This window comes from Neurospora crassa, linkage group II (assembly GCF_000182925.2).
Source record: "Neurospora crassa OR74A linkage group II, whole genome shotgun sequence".
NCBI classification, from domain to species: Eukaryota; Fungi; Ascomycota; class Sordariomycetes; order Sordariales; family Sordariaceae; genus Neurospora; species Neurospora crassa.
Genome location: NC_026502.1, coordinates 3,328,309 through 3,341,747, shown reverse-complemented (window position 1 = coordinate 3,341,747; position 13,439 = coordinate 3,328,309). Strand labels below are relative to the sequence as shown.

The 13,439-nt window shown below is 53.7% G+C and overlaps 3 protein-coding genes across 4 annotated transcripts; 2 read left to right on the top strand and 1 right to left on the bottom strand.

Annotated features, from left to right (window-relative positions):
* The first annotated feature begins 1,651 nt into the window (after positions 1-1,651).
* NCU01485 (hypothetical protein) lies at positions 1,652-3,669 on the top strand. The gene is made up of 2 exons (XM_951669.2): positions 1,652-2,380; positions 2,473-3,669. The coding sequence occupies exons 1-2, from the start codon at positions 1,919-1,921 to the stop codon at positions 3,199-3,201; spliced, it is 1,191 nt and encodes a 396-aa protein (XP_956762.2). The 5' UTR covers positions 1,652-1,918; the 3' UTR covers positions 3,202-3,669.
* A 153-nt stretch (positions 3,670-3,822) lies between these two features.
* On the bottom strand, positions 3,823-9,429 carry NCU01486. 2 transcript variants are annotated; one of them, XM_011395145.1, is made up of 4 exons: positions 8,934-9,429; positions 8,108-8,428; positions 6,930-7,936; positions 3,823-6,871 (listed from the first exon to the last, which is right to left on the bottom strand). In XM_011395145.1, the coding sequence occupies exons 2-4, from the start codon at positions 8,299-8,301 to the stop codon at positions 4,044-4,046; spliced, it is 4,029 nt and encodes a 1,342-aa protein (XP_011393447.1). In that variant the 5' UTR covers positions 8,302-8,428; positions 8,934-9,429; the 3' UTR covers positions 3,823-4,043. The 2 variants fall into 2 exon arrangements, with proteins under 2 accessions (XP_011393447.1, XP_011393448.1); XM_011395146.1 differs by lacking the exon at positions 8,934-9,429 and having other exon boundaries at positions 8,108-8,497.
* A 765-nt stretch (positions 9,430-10,194) lies between these two features.
* On the top strand, positions 10,195-12,931 carry NCU01487 (hypothetical protein). The gene is made up of 2 exons (XM_951671.3): positions 10,195-12,615; positions 12,703-12,931. The coding sequence occupies exon 1, from the start codon at positions 10,849-10,851 to the stop codon at positions 12,274-12,276; it is 1,428 nt and encodes a 475-aa protein (XP_956764.1). The 5' UTR covers positions 10,195-10,848; the 3' UTR covers positions 12,277-12,615; positions 12,703-12,931.
* Positions 12,932-13,439: the final 508 nt, after the last annotated feature.

Genomic DNA, 13,439 nt, shown 5'->3' with positions numbered 1-13,439 from the left:
CGTCGTCATGTTCCTTCCTGTTCCCCTTTTTCGCTACCCCGGACTTGCTGCATAAGGCTAATAAGGCCATCTCCCGAACATGACTCTCGACCTTTTTTTTTTTTTTTGTTTCTTCAACTTTGATGACAAGCGCAAAAGTGCACGGTGGGGACGGGCCAAATTACCACTCGAACCACTTTTAGACATCCATACCGCAGTAATCCGACACCCGACACGCTGCGCTGGCTCGGCTGGCTGTCGATCAAAGGGGGAAAGCACGCGCTGCTGCCGTGGCCCCCCAGGATTTTAGTAGTGTACTCAGAGGAAGTGGAAGCTTTGCGAGCGAGCGAAGGCAGGCGAGGCGAGTCTCCAGCAGCAAAGATGGTCCAGTGGGCGGCGGCGATAACTGCTAATCTCCAGACTGCCTGCCCAGAACCCCTGAACCAACGCCAAAAGGTACAGGAACAGGCACAGTGCGCCATGGGCCTCTTCCTTCCGGTCGCCTATTTTGGGTGTCCCTAGTGTACACTACATAGGTAGTAATTTGCTGATAGCTCTGGGCTTTGTTCTCAGCCATCCATTATCAGGGTCCAGGACTCTCTTGACAGTCTAGTAGTGAACATGGAGGAAGGGGATGGGGTGGGAGGAAGGACGGGACATGATATTAAAAACATGGAAGCTCCTGTCTTGTTGGCATACGCAGTATGTACACCACACTATACCCCATTTCCTCTCGGCTGTCGATACACTACACAGTATATACCAAGAGACGGAGCGGTCAGCAAAGTGTCGGTGCCCAGCCGCATCTAGATAGCAGACCAGTCTCTTGAATTGCGAACATCTCGGTTGCCATGGCATTGACGTGAGCTTGTTGACTTGGTGGATGACGAAACGGGATAGGAGAGAGGGAGGCTGGAGAAGGAAGCGTCAGCTGCCACCCGTCATCCGTCAGCCGTCAACAGTCAGTCAGTCAGTCAGCCACGGTGTTAGATGCCAAATTACAAGTCCTACCACCCCCATGATGGTTCCCAAAGTCCTACCCGTCGGTTCACTCTGGTCCCCTCCATTGTCCAACGAAGTGAATTGTCCGGGGCTGGGAGGTGACGGGCGGCAGCCACCACTGCTTCGAGAGGACGGAAGGAACGCCAAGAACGAGAACCGATTTGTTCGATTGGGTGGAGTTTTCCATCTGGATGCGGGACCCACTCATGCCCGCTGTCGGGGTACCTTTGAGCTTCTTCAAGTTGCAGCGAGTGGAAGCGTACTGAGCTGGATGCCGGCCAAGTTGAAGAAGCATGTTGGAGGGTTTCCGGCCGGGCATTATGATAAACATTCACATTTCACTTTCAGTCGCTCGGCATGATGAGATTGGGTTGAGGAACAAGACCGTTCGTTACCTTCAACTTGCCTCACTTGCAAGGTACCATAAGATACTGCCTACGCAGTAGTGTACGTGTACTGGAAAGCTGATGATTCGATACCTAGCACATCTGCCAGCCGTCGTGTAAGATACAGCAGCTGGCAGCGCTGAGAAATCACGGCCGTCGACCGGGCAAAATGAACGGGGCCAGGAACATGCACTGCACCGACGCGTGCCACGGCTGTGGAAATCCTGGACCCTGGCAAGTAAGTACCCTCGTACCGACATGTACCGCCTGCCGGACCCGCTACACTTTTTGATGGCTCGGCGGGACCGCAAAGCAAAGCCGCAAAGTGAAGCGACTCGGACCTCAACGGCGCCGCGCGGGACTAGAAATCACCATTTCGACGACACCCGGACCCGACCTGCCCCGGACCCCGTGACCGTCTGACTCCCCCGCGCTCCGCCCATTCGCGAAATCCCCTCCGGCCTCCTCCTCCTCCTCCTCCTCCTCCTCCTCCAGATACCCCAGCGCGCCGGACACCCCCCCCACACACACACACACACACATACACAACCATGGACAAGCTGCTGCGGCGTGTGCGCATGGCCGAGGGCATGGTTGCCCGCCGCGCCCAGCGCAAGAACGCCCTCTTGAAGCGCATTACAGAGAGAAAGCAGAACAAAAAGAACGGCGAAGCCTTCACTGAAGCCATCCAACAACGAAAGGCCGCCGTTGAAGCTCGCAATGAGGACTGGATGTTGGGTCCCCTCGCCCCCCGCCGCGAACTTGACGAGATAACGCTGAGCAACGGCAACTTCTTTGGCTCCCTCTCCCCCACCCGTGCCCTGCTCGAGAGCGAGGTTTCGGAAGAAGAGAGGAAGGCCCGCGTTGCCTGGTGCGGTTCTCCCAAGTTCCTCTGCATTGCCCCCGGCGACCGCGTCGTGGTGATCGAAGGCCACCACAAGGACCTTATCGGCACCATCGAGAAGCTCAACACCCGGAACATGACAGTAGAGATCCAATCAGAGAAACTCAAAGTGAGCCCGTCCACCAATGTCTTGATATCATCATGTGTATTATTACTGTAGATATAAATATGCTCACCAATGTGTTGTATTTCCTTTTCCAGACAAACACGACCGTACCCCAATTCATGCAGAACGACGCCGACAAGCCCGTCACGCAAATCTACGCCCGCCTTCCCATCTCCTCGGTGCGCCTCGTCCACCCGCTCAAGGATCCTCAGACGGGCGAGTACCGCGACGTGATCATCCGCGAGCTGCGCCCCCGCAACATTGTGCACGACCGCCCCACGCGCACCCGCAGCATGCGCCGCTTCGTCCCCGGCGAGAACATCATCATCCCGTGGCCCAAGCAGGAACCCATCAAGCGCGAAGACCAGCCGGCCGACACCCTGCGCATCGACGTGGACGAAAAGACCTTTGTGCCCACGCTGTTCCGCCCGCCCGCGCCCCAGCAGGTCCTCGACGAGCTCCGCAACAAGTACTCCATCTTCCGCACCCGGCATACCCCCGAGTACATTGCCAAGAAGGAGCAGGAGGAGCAGGAGAAGGAGGCCAAGAAGTCGGCCGCCAAGGCCATGCTCACCCCCGTCCAGGAGTATAACCGGAAGCAGCGCGAGCTGCGCCGTGCTCGTGGCCAGCCGGCGTTGACGGAGGAGATGCTGGCCAAGATTGGTGAGGTTGTGGCAAGGAATAAGCTCGGACACCACCAGGCGCCCAAGGTGAAGGAGGAGACGGTGGCACAGATCGAGAAGGCGGTTGAGCAGTTATCGCTTGGTGGTGGGCAGGAGGATGCGGCCACGACGACGAGCCCTGAGCAACCAAAGGTGGTTTAAGAGGGTTTTGGATGAATGAATGAATGGGGAGTGTGTGTGTGTGTGGGTTGTGGAATATGCCGGCTTGGCCGTAAAGATTCTTTCCTTCCTTAAGAAACTTTGCAAAGTTGAGAAATGCCGGCTTTGTGCTGAGTGTGAAGAGGAATGGGATAATGGGGATCATCAGGTCTTGACTGGTCGAAAAAAAAAAAGCGGCAGTTCCAAATTTTCGTGTGTGTATTTTTAGTGTATATGGTCAAAAAAAGGTATACAAAATGCATTTGGGTCAGATCAAAAAGGGGGGAGCATTGGATGGGCGGAGAAACGAGATTCCGCAAGTGGTGTAGAGGACCAAAAACCCCGAACCTCATACCAAATCGATATGGTCTTGATGTGCCTTCAAACGTAGGTTTGGAGAATCTTAAAAATGATATAACTCGGGAAATGGTATCAGCCGGACATTGCATACCTACGCATTTTCCATATCCCCAATACAGGCCAGAAGATTAACACTCTCTTCATCTTTCATTGTGTGAACTCGATACGGTTGATCGGGAAAAGACCCATGTTCACTTCTCCAAGTTTATGCTCCCTCGAGCCTCTTTCGCGGCAAAAGATACATACGAACGGCTGTGAAGCAATGGAGCGATTTTCACTTTTTTGTTTTCTTCTCTATCGTACTTTTCAGACAACCTACCTGCCTAATCGGAGAGACTATCAACTTTCTTTTCTATCATGTTTTTTTGGACTCAAACATTCCAACCCTTTTCTCCAACAGCGACAGCTCAACCCCCTTTTACTTTATCCATCCTTTTCCCCATCTATCCATACATCCATCCACCCACAACCCCCCCTTTCTTTCCTTAACGACCACCCAACAAACTCAACCTCTCAAACTTCTTCACCACCGGCTTGCCCACCCCGCGTCTCATAGCCTCAATACTATCCGCCAACACCGCATCACCACCCGTCGGTCTCCACTCAGCACCTTCCCACCCAGAGGCATCCTGCTCTCCTCCTCCTTCCTGCTGCTGCTGCTGCTGCTGCTGCTGAGGCCAAACCTCCTCCACAGCCCTTAAACACCCCTCCACAACCTCCGCCATCAACCCCTCCACCGCTCTCGCCCGCTCACTCATCCCCCTCCTCACCAGCGCGCACACCAACCTCTCCACCTCCAGTCTCGCACTCCCCTCCACTCTTTCCACCAACCTCCGCACACTATTCACCAGATACTCCTCCTCGTACACCGTCCCCTTGCGTCCTCTCGCCCGCTTCTTCTCTTCTCGCTTACGGTTCTTGCTCGTCGCCCGCGACACATTACTCGCCACCGTGCCCGTTACTTGCGACCCTTTGCCGGTGTAGCGCGTAAACAGCGAAGCGGAGGTAGATACTCGCGACGAAGCAGCTACCGAGATGTCGTCGGGGATGTCTCCACCAGTGCGGGCGCCAAAGGGGTTCTCGCCTTCGTAAAAAGCTAGCGGGTCCTCGGCGGCTTTGAGGCGGAGTTCGGCAATGCGGGGGACTTGGGCTTTGAGTTGCGATTTGCAATCGGCAAGGAACTCGGTAGAGGAAGAAAAGGCGTCGAGGAGGCCCGGGTCGAGATGGGATTCGAGGAGCTCGGGGCGGGAGTGCAGAGAGATGAGACGGAAGGCGTCGGCGAAGAGGTAGCCCTTGCAGAGGGCGGAGATGGCGGAGGGGAGAGAAGCCAGGTGCTCGGCTTGGATGGTGGCGACGGCGGCCCAGTCCTTGGCTTCGCGGAGGGCGTCGGCGAGGGTGGAGGCGATTTCGTGCCGTTGGTCGGGCGTGAGAGAAGGGTCGAGGGAGGATGTGAAGAGACATTCGCGCCAGGAGGAGGTGCCTGCTTTGAGGTAGCATTCGGTCGCGGCTGGGTAGTCGCCTAGGGACTCGTAGGCCAAGCCGGCGTCGCGGAACTTGGAGAGGGAGCGGAGGTGGGCGGCGTAGAGGGCGGTGATGGTGCGGAGAGGGGTGGGTTCGTTGCGGTAGAGGGCGAGGGCGGAGGGGTAGAGTTGGTGTTTGACAATGTAAGACTCGACTTCGTCGGAGTAAGTGTTGGCGATGGCCCGGAGGTGGACGAGCGCCTTCTCGTGGAAAGAGAGGTGGTCGTCGATGGTGAATTGCCGGCGGAGAGGGTCCATCTTGTGCAGCGACTGGATGAAGGGGAGGTATTCGCGCGGGTCACGCTGGGATTGTTGGGCGACAAGGAGAGTCAGCTCGAGGTTGTAGAGCGAGAGGGCGTGGTCGTAAAGCTTGTTGATGTCGACCAGGAAGCAGATATGCTCGACTGCGCGCTCGGCTAGGCTTTCGTCTTCTTCCATGAGGGATGCGACCACCTGCAGACCGTCCGAGAGGGCGGGAGGGTTCTTGCAGACGTGAGCGGTGATGATGTTTTGCAGATTGGCGTTCTTCTTGGCCTTCAAGCTGTGCAGGACGGCGTCACAGATGGTGTTGATCTTGCTGGTCTTGGGAGCAGTGATCAGGGCTGGCTGGATAGGGGTTGCGACGACGCCAGTTTTGGTGTTGCGGTACATGGTTTGCGTGACATCTTCCTCCTTGAGGGTGGACAGGAAGAGGTCGATGTCGGCTGCGTTCTTGACTTGGTCGAGGAAGAGGCCAACGTTCTCAAGGAACTGCTCAGGGCGGTGATCGTAAAGCAGGTTCATGTCCACACGCTGGGTGCGGCATGTGGTAAAGGCAGCACCGTACTCCTTCTGCTCGACTAGTTGTCTGATACCAGCCAGTACCATGGCGCGTGGATAGATGGTCTCGAGATTACCGCGAGGCATCTGGAGCACGATGCTCATCCTGGAAGGCATAGCTGTGACGAGGCGGCCTCCGCGCTCAATGCTTCTGCAACGCTCATCGGTCTCGGGGTCATCCAGCGGCACGTCGAGTTCTTCAACATTGGCCGTCAGGTGGATAAACTTGACAAAGTGATTGCTGGTCGTGTAGATAAGATGCTCGTCCGTGACGACAAAAGATGTACAATTCTTGACCAACTGACGAGAGTTGGCGTAAAGATGACCATTCCTAGACAGACCAAAAGCGATGAACTGGTCTTCATAGGTTGTGTAGGTGGCCCATGGGAGGAGAGTAGGAAACTTGCCCAGCACAGTCTCGCCATTTTCCACAGAAATGCGGGTGATGTTGCCCTGGCGATCCTGAACGACTGTACCATCCTCAACCGATGTTTCATCAGCAGAAGTAAGAGTGACAGCCTGCAAACCAGTGCCAACTTCACCAAGCATCAGCTCTTCGTTAAAGTCCCAGGCGGTGATCTGTAGCTGGAAATCATCCAACGAGAGTACTTGAACCTGGGAAGGAGCCGTGAAGGCGATCTGTAGCTGACACTTGTTCTCGAAGTTGTCAAGCGAGATAGTCTTGATCAGCTTCGGAGCGGCACGGCGACCAGCAGGGCCCTGCTTTTCAAGGGCAAAGAGGTGCATGCCCTTTTGGTGTAAGACAGCCATCTGAGAAGCATCTTTGGAGAAGGCAATGTCCGTTACAGGGTAGTCCACCTCAATGTCGTATAGAGCCATGGGAGGAGGGACATTGGCCGTTTGGAAAGGAGTGAACTTGATGGTGCGTCCGTCAATGACTGCAACATCTCCCATACCGCCGTACATGGGGCCACGGGCAATGGCCAAGACAAATTCGAACCATACTGCTCTTTCTGTGGAGTCGTTAGCCTGTGAACAGAGATGCTTGATAAAATGCTTTGGTGTACATACCCGCAGCGGCTACAGCAAAAAGAAGGGGCTTCTCCGCGTGCCACGAGAACCAAGGGAGTGTCCAGCGGCTTTCACCCTGGAACTGCGACGCAAGCTGAGCATAGCCCGCACAAGGAAGCTCCTGCTTTAGATACCAGTGATAGTTGCCCATGGTATACAGCTGAACCCTATCTCTCATGATGACAGCGAGAACATTCGAGTCCGAATTCCACTCGAGCGCCAAGTCCTCAGCAACCTCGGGCCGGTCCTGAGGAATCTGGAGGGTAAACTGCCCATGTCTGAGACCGTTTCTCTCAAAGAAGACGACATCGACATGATCGGAGAACCGTTGGATGCCAGCCATGAGATTACCCTCGGGCCGCCAGCTGAGACTGCCCTCCAGACCATCGACCGGCTCGCTGACGCTGTCCAGCTCGCCGTCACGGTTGTACACGCGGATTACTCTGCGGCCGCCGCTCTCTTGAGAGAAGAAGTTGACAGCCACATAGGCGCCGTCACCCCGCCAGCTGATACTGCATTTATGGAGATCGTCGTTGGCGCTAAGTCTGCCCTCGTCCACCTTCTCCGGGATGGTAGGATCCCTAAGAGCCTTGGCCTTGGCGCCCCTGCCCTGGAACTGCGTCTCCTTCTTACCCCATCCGACGGAGACGTGCTTGGAGAGCTTGAGGTCGTCTTCGGTCATGGTGGCGGAGGTGATGACGTCGAAGGTGCGGCTCATGAAGAGGACCTTGGCGTCGCCGGTGGCTACGATGAGGAGTTCTTCGTCAGGGGACCAGCGAGCACCGGCGACGGAGGGCTCTAGGGTGCCGACTATCTCAACGTGAGCCTCGCCAGGGACGCCGTAGTCATCCTCGACAACGGTGATAATGTCACCGCCGGCCATGATGACGCATGTTGTGAGGGTGTCGGGGAAGTAGTGCAGGCTCTTGATGGTGTCTGGCTCTGGTTCCGAGCCATTCTGTCTGAGGACAGGCGCGGCATCCCATGATGCTACGAGTTTGCATTCACTACAGAGAATTGGAATGGGTTCTTAGCTAGTGTTTCTATCCATGAAATGACTGAACTACAACATCCAGGCAGAAGAGAGAGGGAAAAAAAAAAAAAAAAAAAAAAAAAAAAAAAAAAAAAAAATCCGAGCACAGTAATCATCATCATGCGTTGTGTGAAGAAGGTCTTACAGGTTCGAAGGTTCAGAAGAGTCCTTCACGAGCCTCACCAGCTCGACTCGGGAAAAGTCTTGGGTAGGGCCATGCGCAAGGATGATCTCATCGCGGGATACGTCCCAGCAGGAAGCCGAGATGGAGTTGGAGGGCAGGGGCTGTTCTTGACCCGGCCTGTATGCGCCGTGGCCGATGTTGCGCAGATTCCGCATTGCAGCTGGCCGATATGTGTGTCAGGCAACGCCTATTCTCTACCCACACAAAGCAGCTTTCAATACAGCTGGGCTGAGGTGAAGGTAGGAGTCGTCTCGGTCTTTACTGGATGGGCAGATGGGGTACCTAGAGGTTGTATCGAGACTAGTGTGAGATTCAAGGCCAGCCTTGGTGGTGATGCATGAACGGATATGTGGTTCGACTAAAAGGGGAATAGGTGAAGTCAGAGATTTTGGAGATCTGAGATCGTGTAAGAGGGTCTGTATTTGGTGGTATTGTCGGAAACTTTCGGCGGCTCAAAGACTGCCCAACGACAACCCCATTCCAGACTGTGAAGATAAAAAAAAACAAAAAAAAGAAACTGACATGAAAATGGTTGAGTGGCAATTACATGTGAACGGAGGATATCCCAAATATTTTGCATCACATGGAGTTGAAGTACATGGAAGTATGTAAGGGCAGGATGAACAAGTGTATGTGCAGTGTATGTGCAGTGTATGTACTGCAAGGTGAGGCTTGACGTTTTTGTTGGTATCATCAACAGCCCCGCCTCTGTCACGATGGGTGTTGTGTGGTGTAGCGAATCAATAAGCAAAGAAACTGAGGGTGGTAAAAGGGACCCAGTACCTACCAATTAAATGAACCCGTTTGAAATGTCTCAAAGACGTTGACTCTGAGTGGTGAACTCGGTCTCACAAATCAGTTTGATAGACCAGTTAAACGCTGGCAGCCCTGTCACCTTCCAAGACTGGAGGTGAAAAGAGGGGTTCAGGTTGTCGATGTTTCTTTGCAGCAGCCGCTTGAATGTGGAAGGGTCCAATTGCCCCTCTTTTTTTTTTTTTTTCTCACTGTGTTGTGTTGTTTTCAGTTGCAGTTAGTTGGTTGCAGGGAAGGAGCGACAGTTTTGTTTCTTTTGGTTCGGAGTTGCAGTTTCCTGACTTGTGCTTTCAGAATTTCACACTTTTTTCGCCCCTCCTTGACTCCTTCAATTGAGTGACGATTGGACGAATCGCAGTCGAGAAGGCGCCTGTTGCGGCGGGGATCTGGTACTTGGTCTTCTCTGGGCACGGCACAGCGGGCAGTAGGCAAATCCGGGGTTTGGTCTTAGTTGGTCGAATTGCGCTGAACCCATGCAACTAAAGGGTTCGTAAGAATGGATGCCTCGATCGAGCGATGGGGTTTTGACCGTGGTAGTATTGAAGACGCAGAAGACGCAGAAGACGACAGTAAATCCAGTTTGTAGCAACAGGAGCTGGCCGAAAAACATCTGATATCGGAAGAGGGCTTCTGCAGTGCTACAGGCAGGCGCCGTTGAATGCCCTGGATATGCAAATTGATATACACCGGTAGCCAGGAACAGTCATGACAGTCACTGACAGTCACTGATAGCACCTGTGTTCTTCGAGTGTCACAACAGCAGGAACACGGCAGCAAGGGAGATGCTGCTTCCATGGAGTCTCAGATTTGTGGGCTTGCGAGGAAGAGGAAAACGTCTGCCGCAAGTCTGGGGGTACGTTCGCATGCTGCATGTTATGGTGCGGCTGTCATGTACTCGGTACCACTTCATTCAAAGCAATTAAAGTGTGTGCAGCTGGGCGAGGTCCAGAAGCTTTGACAAGACTGCCCGTGGCGCCACTACGGCTCGAGTCTGACCAATCGCAGAGCATCGCGGTCTGCCGCTTTGCTCCATTTGCCTGCCATAACCACCTTATTGCACCACCAAAAAGGGAGGGCGACCCAACAAAAACGAACGACCATCGAACCAAACCAAACCAAACCAAACCAAGACGGGAGGGAACAGGACGATGCGGAGTAATTGTGTGTTATCGTTTGTAACAAAAAGAAACAAATAAATAAACAAGGCAATTCCACATCCATTCCATTCGTTCATCACTGAACCCTCTCACTGTCCGTCTGTCACATCATTGCTCCATCGCAGACTCTCCCTCTCCCCTACTTTGACGAACGACTACAACCAGTAGTATCAAAACCCATCAAGCGAGAACGCGAAGAACGAGGCGAAACCGACCGGGACGAACTCGGCTTTACACGTTTGGGCGCGTCGGTCGGAGCATTGCACCCGACCATCCATCCTGTGTGCTGCTAATTGCTAGTACATATCTGCACCTGGCCCAACACGGCCATCGTCCAAACTCGACCAGTCCAATCTGATATTTATACCCAACCACCGGCCGACACATCGCGGACGGGCCTCTTCTCTGCTGCATCTTACGTACTCCATTGCTCTCCCAACATCTAGGATCTCTGTCTGATCTTTGGGGATCAACCTAGCTTGATAATAGCTTGGGGAGCGTCGTTCCTGTTCCGAATCCCCGCGCCGCATCCATACGTCAAATCATAGTGTACACCATTGCGCGTGGTTACACCGCTGGCTATCTTAGTCACCAGCTTCCCCGGATTCTTCTTATCTTGATTTATGTACCCCGGACTGTCACTTTCAACGTGTACATCCATCAATTGCTTCCAACTATACCCATACCCGTTCCAAGGAGTGAACTGAATCCATACTACCGTCATCAATCATCATGGACGTGGCTTACAACCAACACTCGAACGCCGCCCGGCGCAAAAACCGCTCCTCAACAAATCTCAACTACCTCTCCCTTGCTCCCTTGACCTCCAAGCTCCCCATCGACAATGATGACTTCCTCGAGCAGTACCACCAGCAATTCGAGCACGTACCTCACAGCACTTCCTACCTCGCGGGCAAATCTGCCCCAACTACTCCTCGTCTGATCTCTCATTCGCCTGGTCCCCACCCTGCCCGCGCCGCTACCATGACCGGCACCGGTATGAACCACTCCCGCGGCAAGTCTGCTCCGGCCGCCAGACTACCCAAGTCCAAATCCACCACCCATCTCGGCAGCAAGAGCGGCGCCGCTTCCCCCACACACAAGCGCCGAAGTGCCGCTGCTGTCGCTGCCGAGAACGAACGCAACTTGTCTGACTGGCTCCTTCGCGCCGGTGCCCTCATCTCCACCGAGACCCGCGAGTCCAAAGGCCAATCATGGCTTGTCTCCCGCGCCAGCTCGACCTCCCTGACCGGCCTGCACAACGCCGAAGAGGAGGCCTTTGAGCGAGAGCTTGCCCGCGAGCGCGAACTGCTCCTCCAAAACACCGCTGCCAACGCCGTCTCTCGCAATGCCAGTCGGGCCGCCAGTCGGGCCGCCAGCCGCAATGCCTCGCGACGAGGTAGCATGGTAATCAACACCGGCTACAACACCAACATGATCGACGACGAGTATTACACCACCGCCTCACCCATCCACAGCCGTCTGGGCAGCCGCTCCCACAGCCGAACCCAGCTCGCCCGCACCCCCAACGAGCGTCACGCTTTCGAGCACGGCGCCGGCTACTTCCACCACCACGGCGTGCACAACAACAACAACAATCACCATCACCACGAGGTGGGCATCACGGAAGAGGACGACGAGGACAACAACGGGCCTGGTCCGGACTTTGTTAACCTCGACGAGAAGCTCGAAATGGCCCACTACAACCAGGAACAACTGCTGCTCGACAGTGACGCCGCGTCCTCCATCATTGAGGACGAAATCGCCGTCCGCCGCCTAGTCAAGGACCGCAACATCGGCTCCTGGTTCGGGCGCGTGCTGGGTGTACAGCTGTTTGCCGTAGAGGAGGAGGACGACGAGGAGGATTCCTCAGACTCTGACCGCGATGACGATGACGACGGTCATCTGGCGTATGGTAGTAGCAGACAACACTCGGAGGGGCAGTTGACGGAGGATGACGGTGGCTCGACGACCGAGACAGACTCGTCGAGTGAGGAAAGGAGGAGGCCGCATGAGAAGCAGAGGAAGGACCAGAGGCGGTTCGAAGATGCGCAGCTGTCCAAACTGGTAGATGAGCGGGTGCCCCCGCCCAAGGAGGAGGGTGGGACGTGGCATGATGCTGCTTGGTTGTTGACTGTTGCTTCCAAGGTCATTTTCTGATGGACCAAGATATGGGCTTGAAATCCACAGAGGCAGAAGTTGAAAACTAACTTGAAAGATACAGACTAAGGGGATACAAAGCGGGAGATGGAGTTTGGGTTGGCGGTTTGCTTGGTTTAGTTCTTCCATGTGTACATAGGGGGTTTTGTTTACTTTGTCATCTCACGACTTGATCAGGTAACGGTTGTCCTTTCGAAACACGAATCACGTACCTATATACTCGTTTCGCCCATGTCGATTATTATGAATGATGGCCCTATATCCACACATATCTTTGGACGAGCATCCTACTTATAAACCATCATTACATCGAATCATCTACATAAGCTGCGGTTCAAGGTCAATGGCCCTGCTGGTCCTTATCCTTATCTTCCCAAGGCACAAGCATCGCTTTTATACTAACCTATCGTTGCCATGATGATCTAGATCCTATATCATTTTCTCTTCGGTTCCACTATACAACAGGGACAGATAGGGCTAGAGGAACGTACATGATACCAAAAGGTTTAGAAGTAACTAGAGTAGATGCTCTCTGGATACATTACCCCTAGTCGCCCCAAGTCCTAAATCTAGAACTACTCCATGTCAAGGGATTGGCTGGCTGTACATAGTCCACAACACAAGCACAATACTTTACAATCGAGGTAACCTCTGCCCTTTTGATATACATATATCTATATATACATCCTCTTATCAACCACAATTCCCTCCACCACTCGTGAAAAAAAAACACTCTGAGCAAGAACAAACTACATCCAAGCCAGTAAATCAATAGTAAACACATCATCTCCCCCTAGAGTAGTTAGTACATTTGCCAAAAGCTGATTTTCAACTATTTAGTTCCTATCAGCTTGAATTTGATATCACGCATGTTCCGTATCCCCTACCTTCTTGTCATAATATCACAATCAGCCATTCCACCTCCCTCCTCTAACATAATCAATCATCTTTCATCCTAACCAGCATAGTCAATTGCAGAAGTAACGGTAGGTAGGTCGGTACCTAGAAGTAGTTGTGTTTTTTTTTTGTCCACGATTATGTCCATGTCTATGTCCATGTCTATGTCCATGTTAATACATTCACGTCGCTGACCCTCTTGGATCCGTAGGGTAGGTAGTAGTTCTACTTAATCTAGGTACTCAGTCTACTATGTGTTTCCAGGC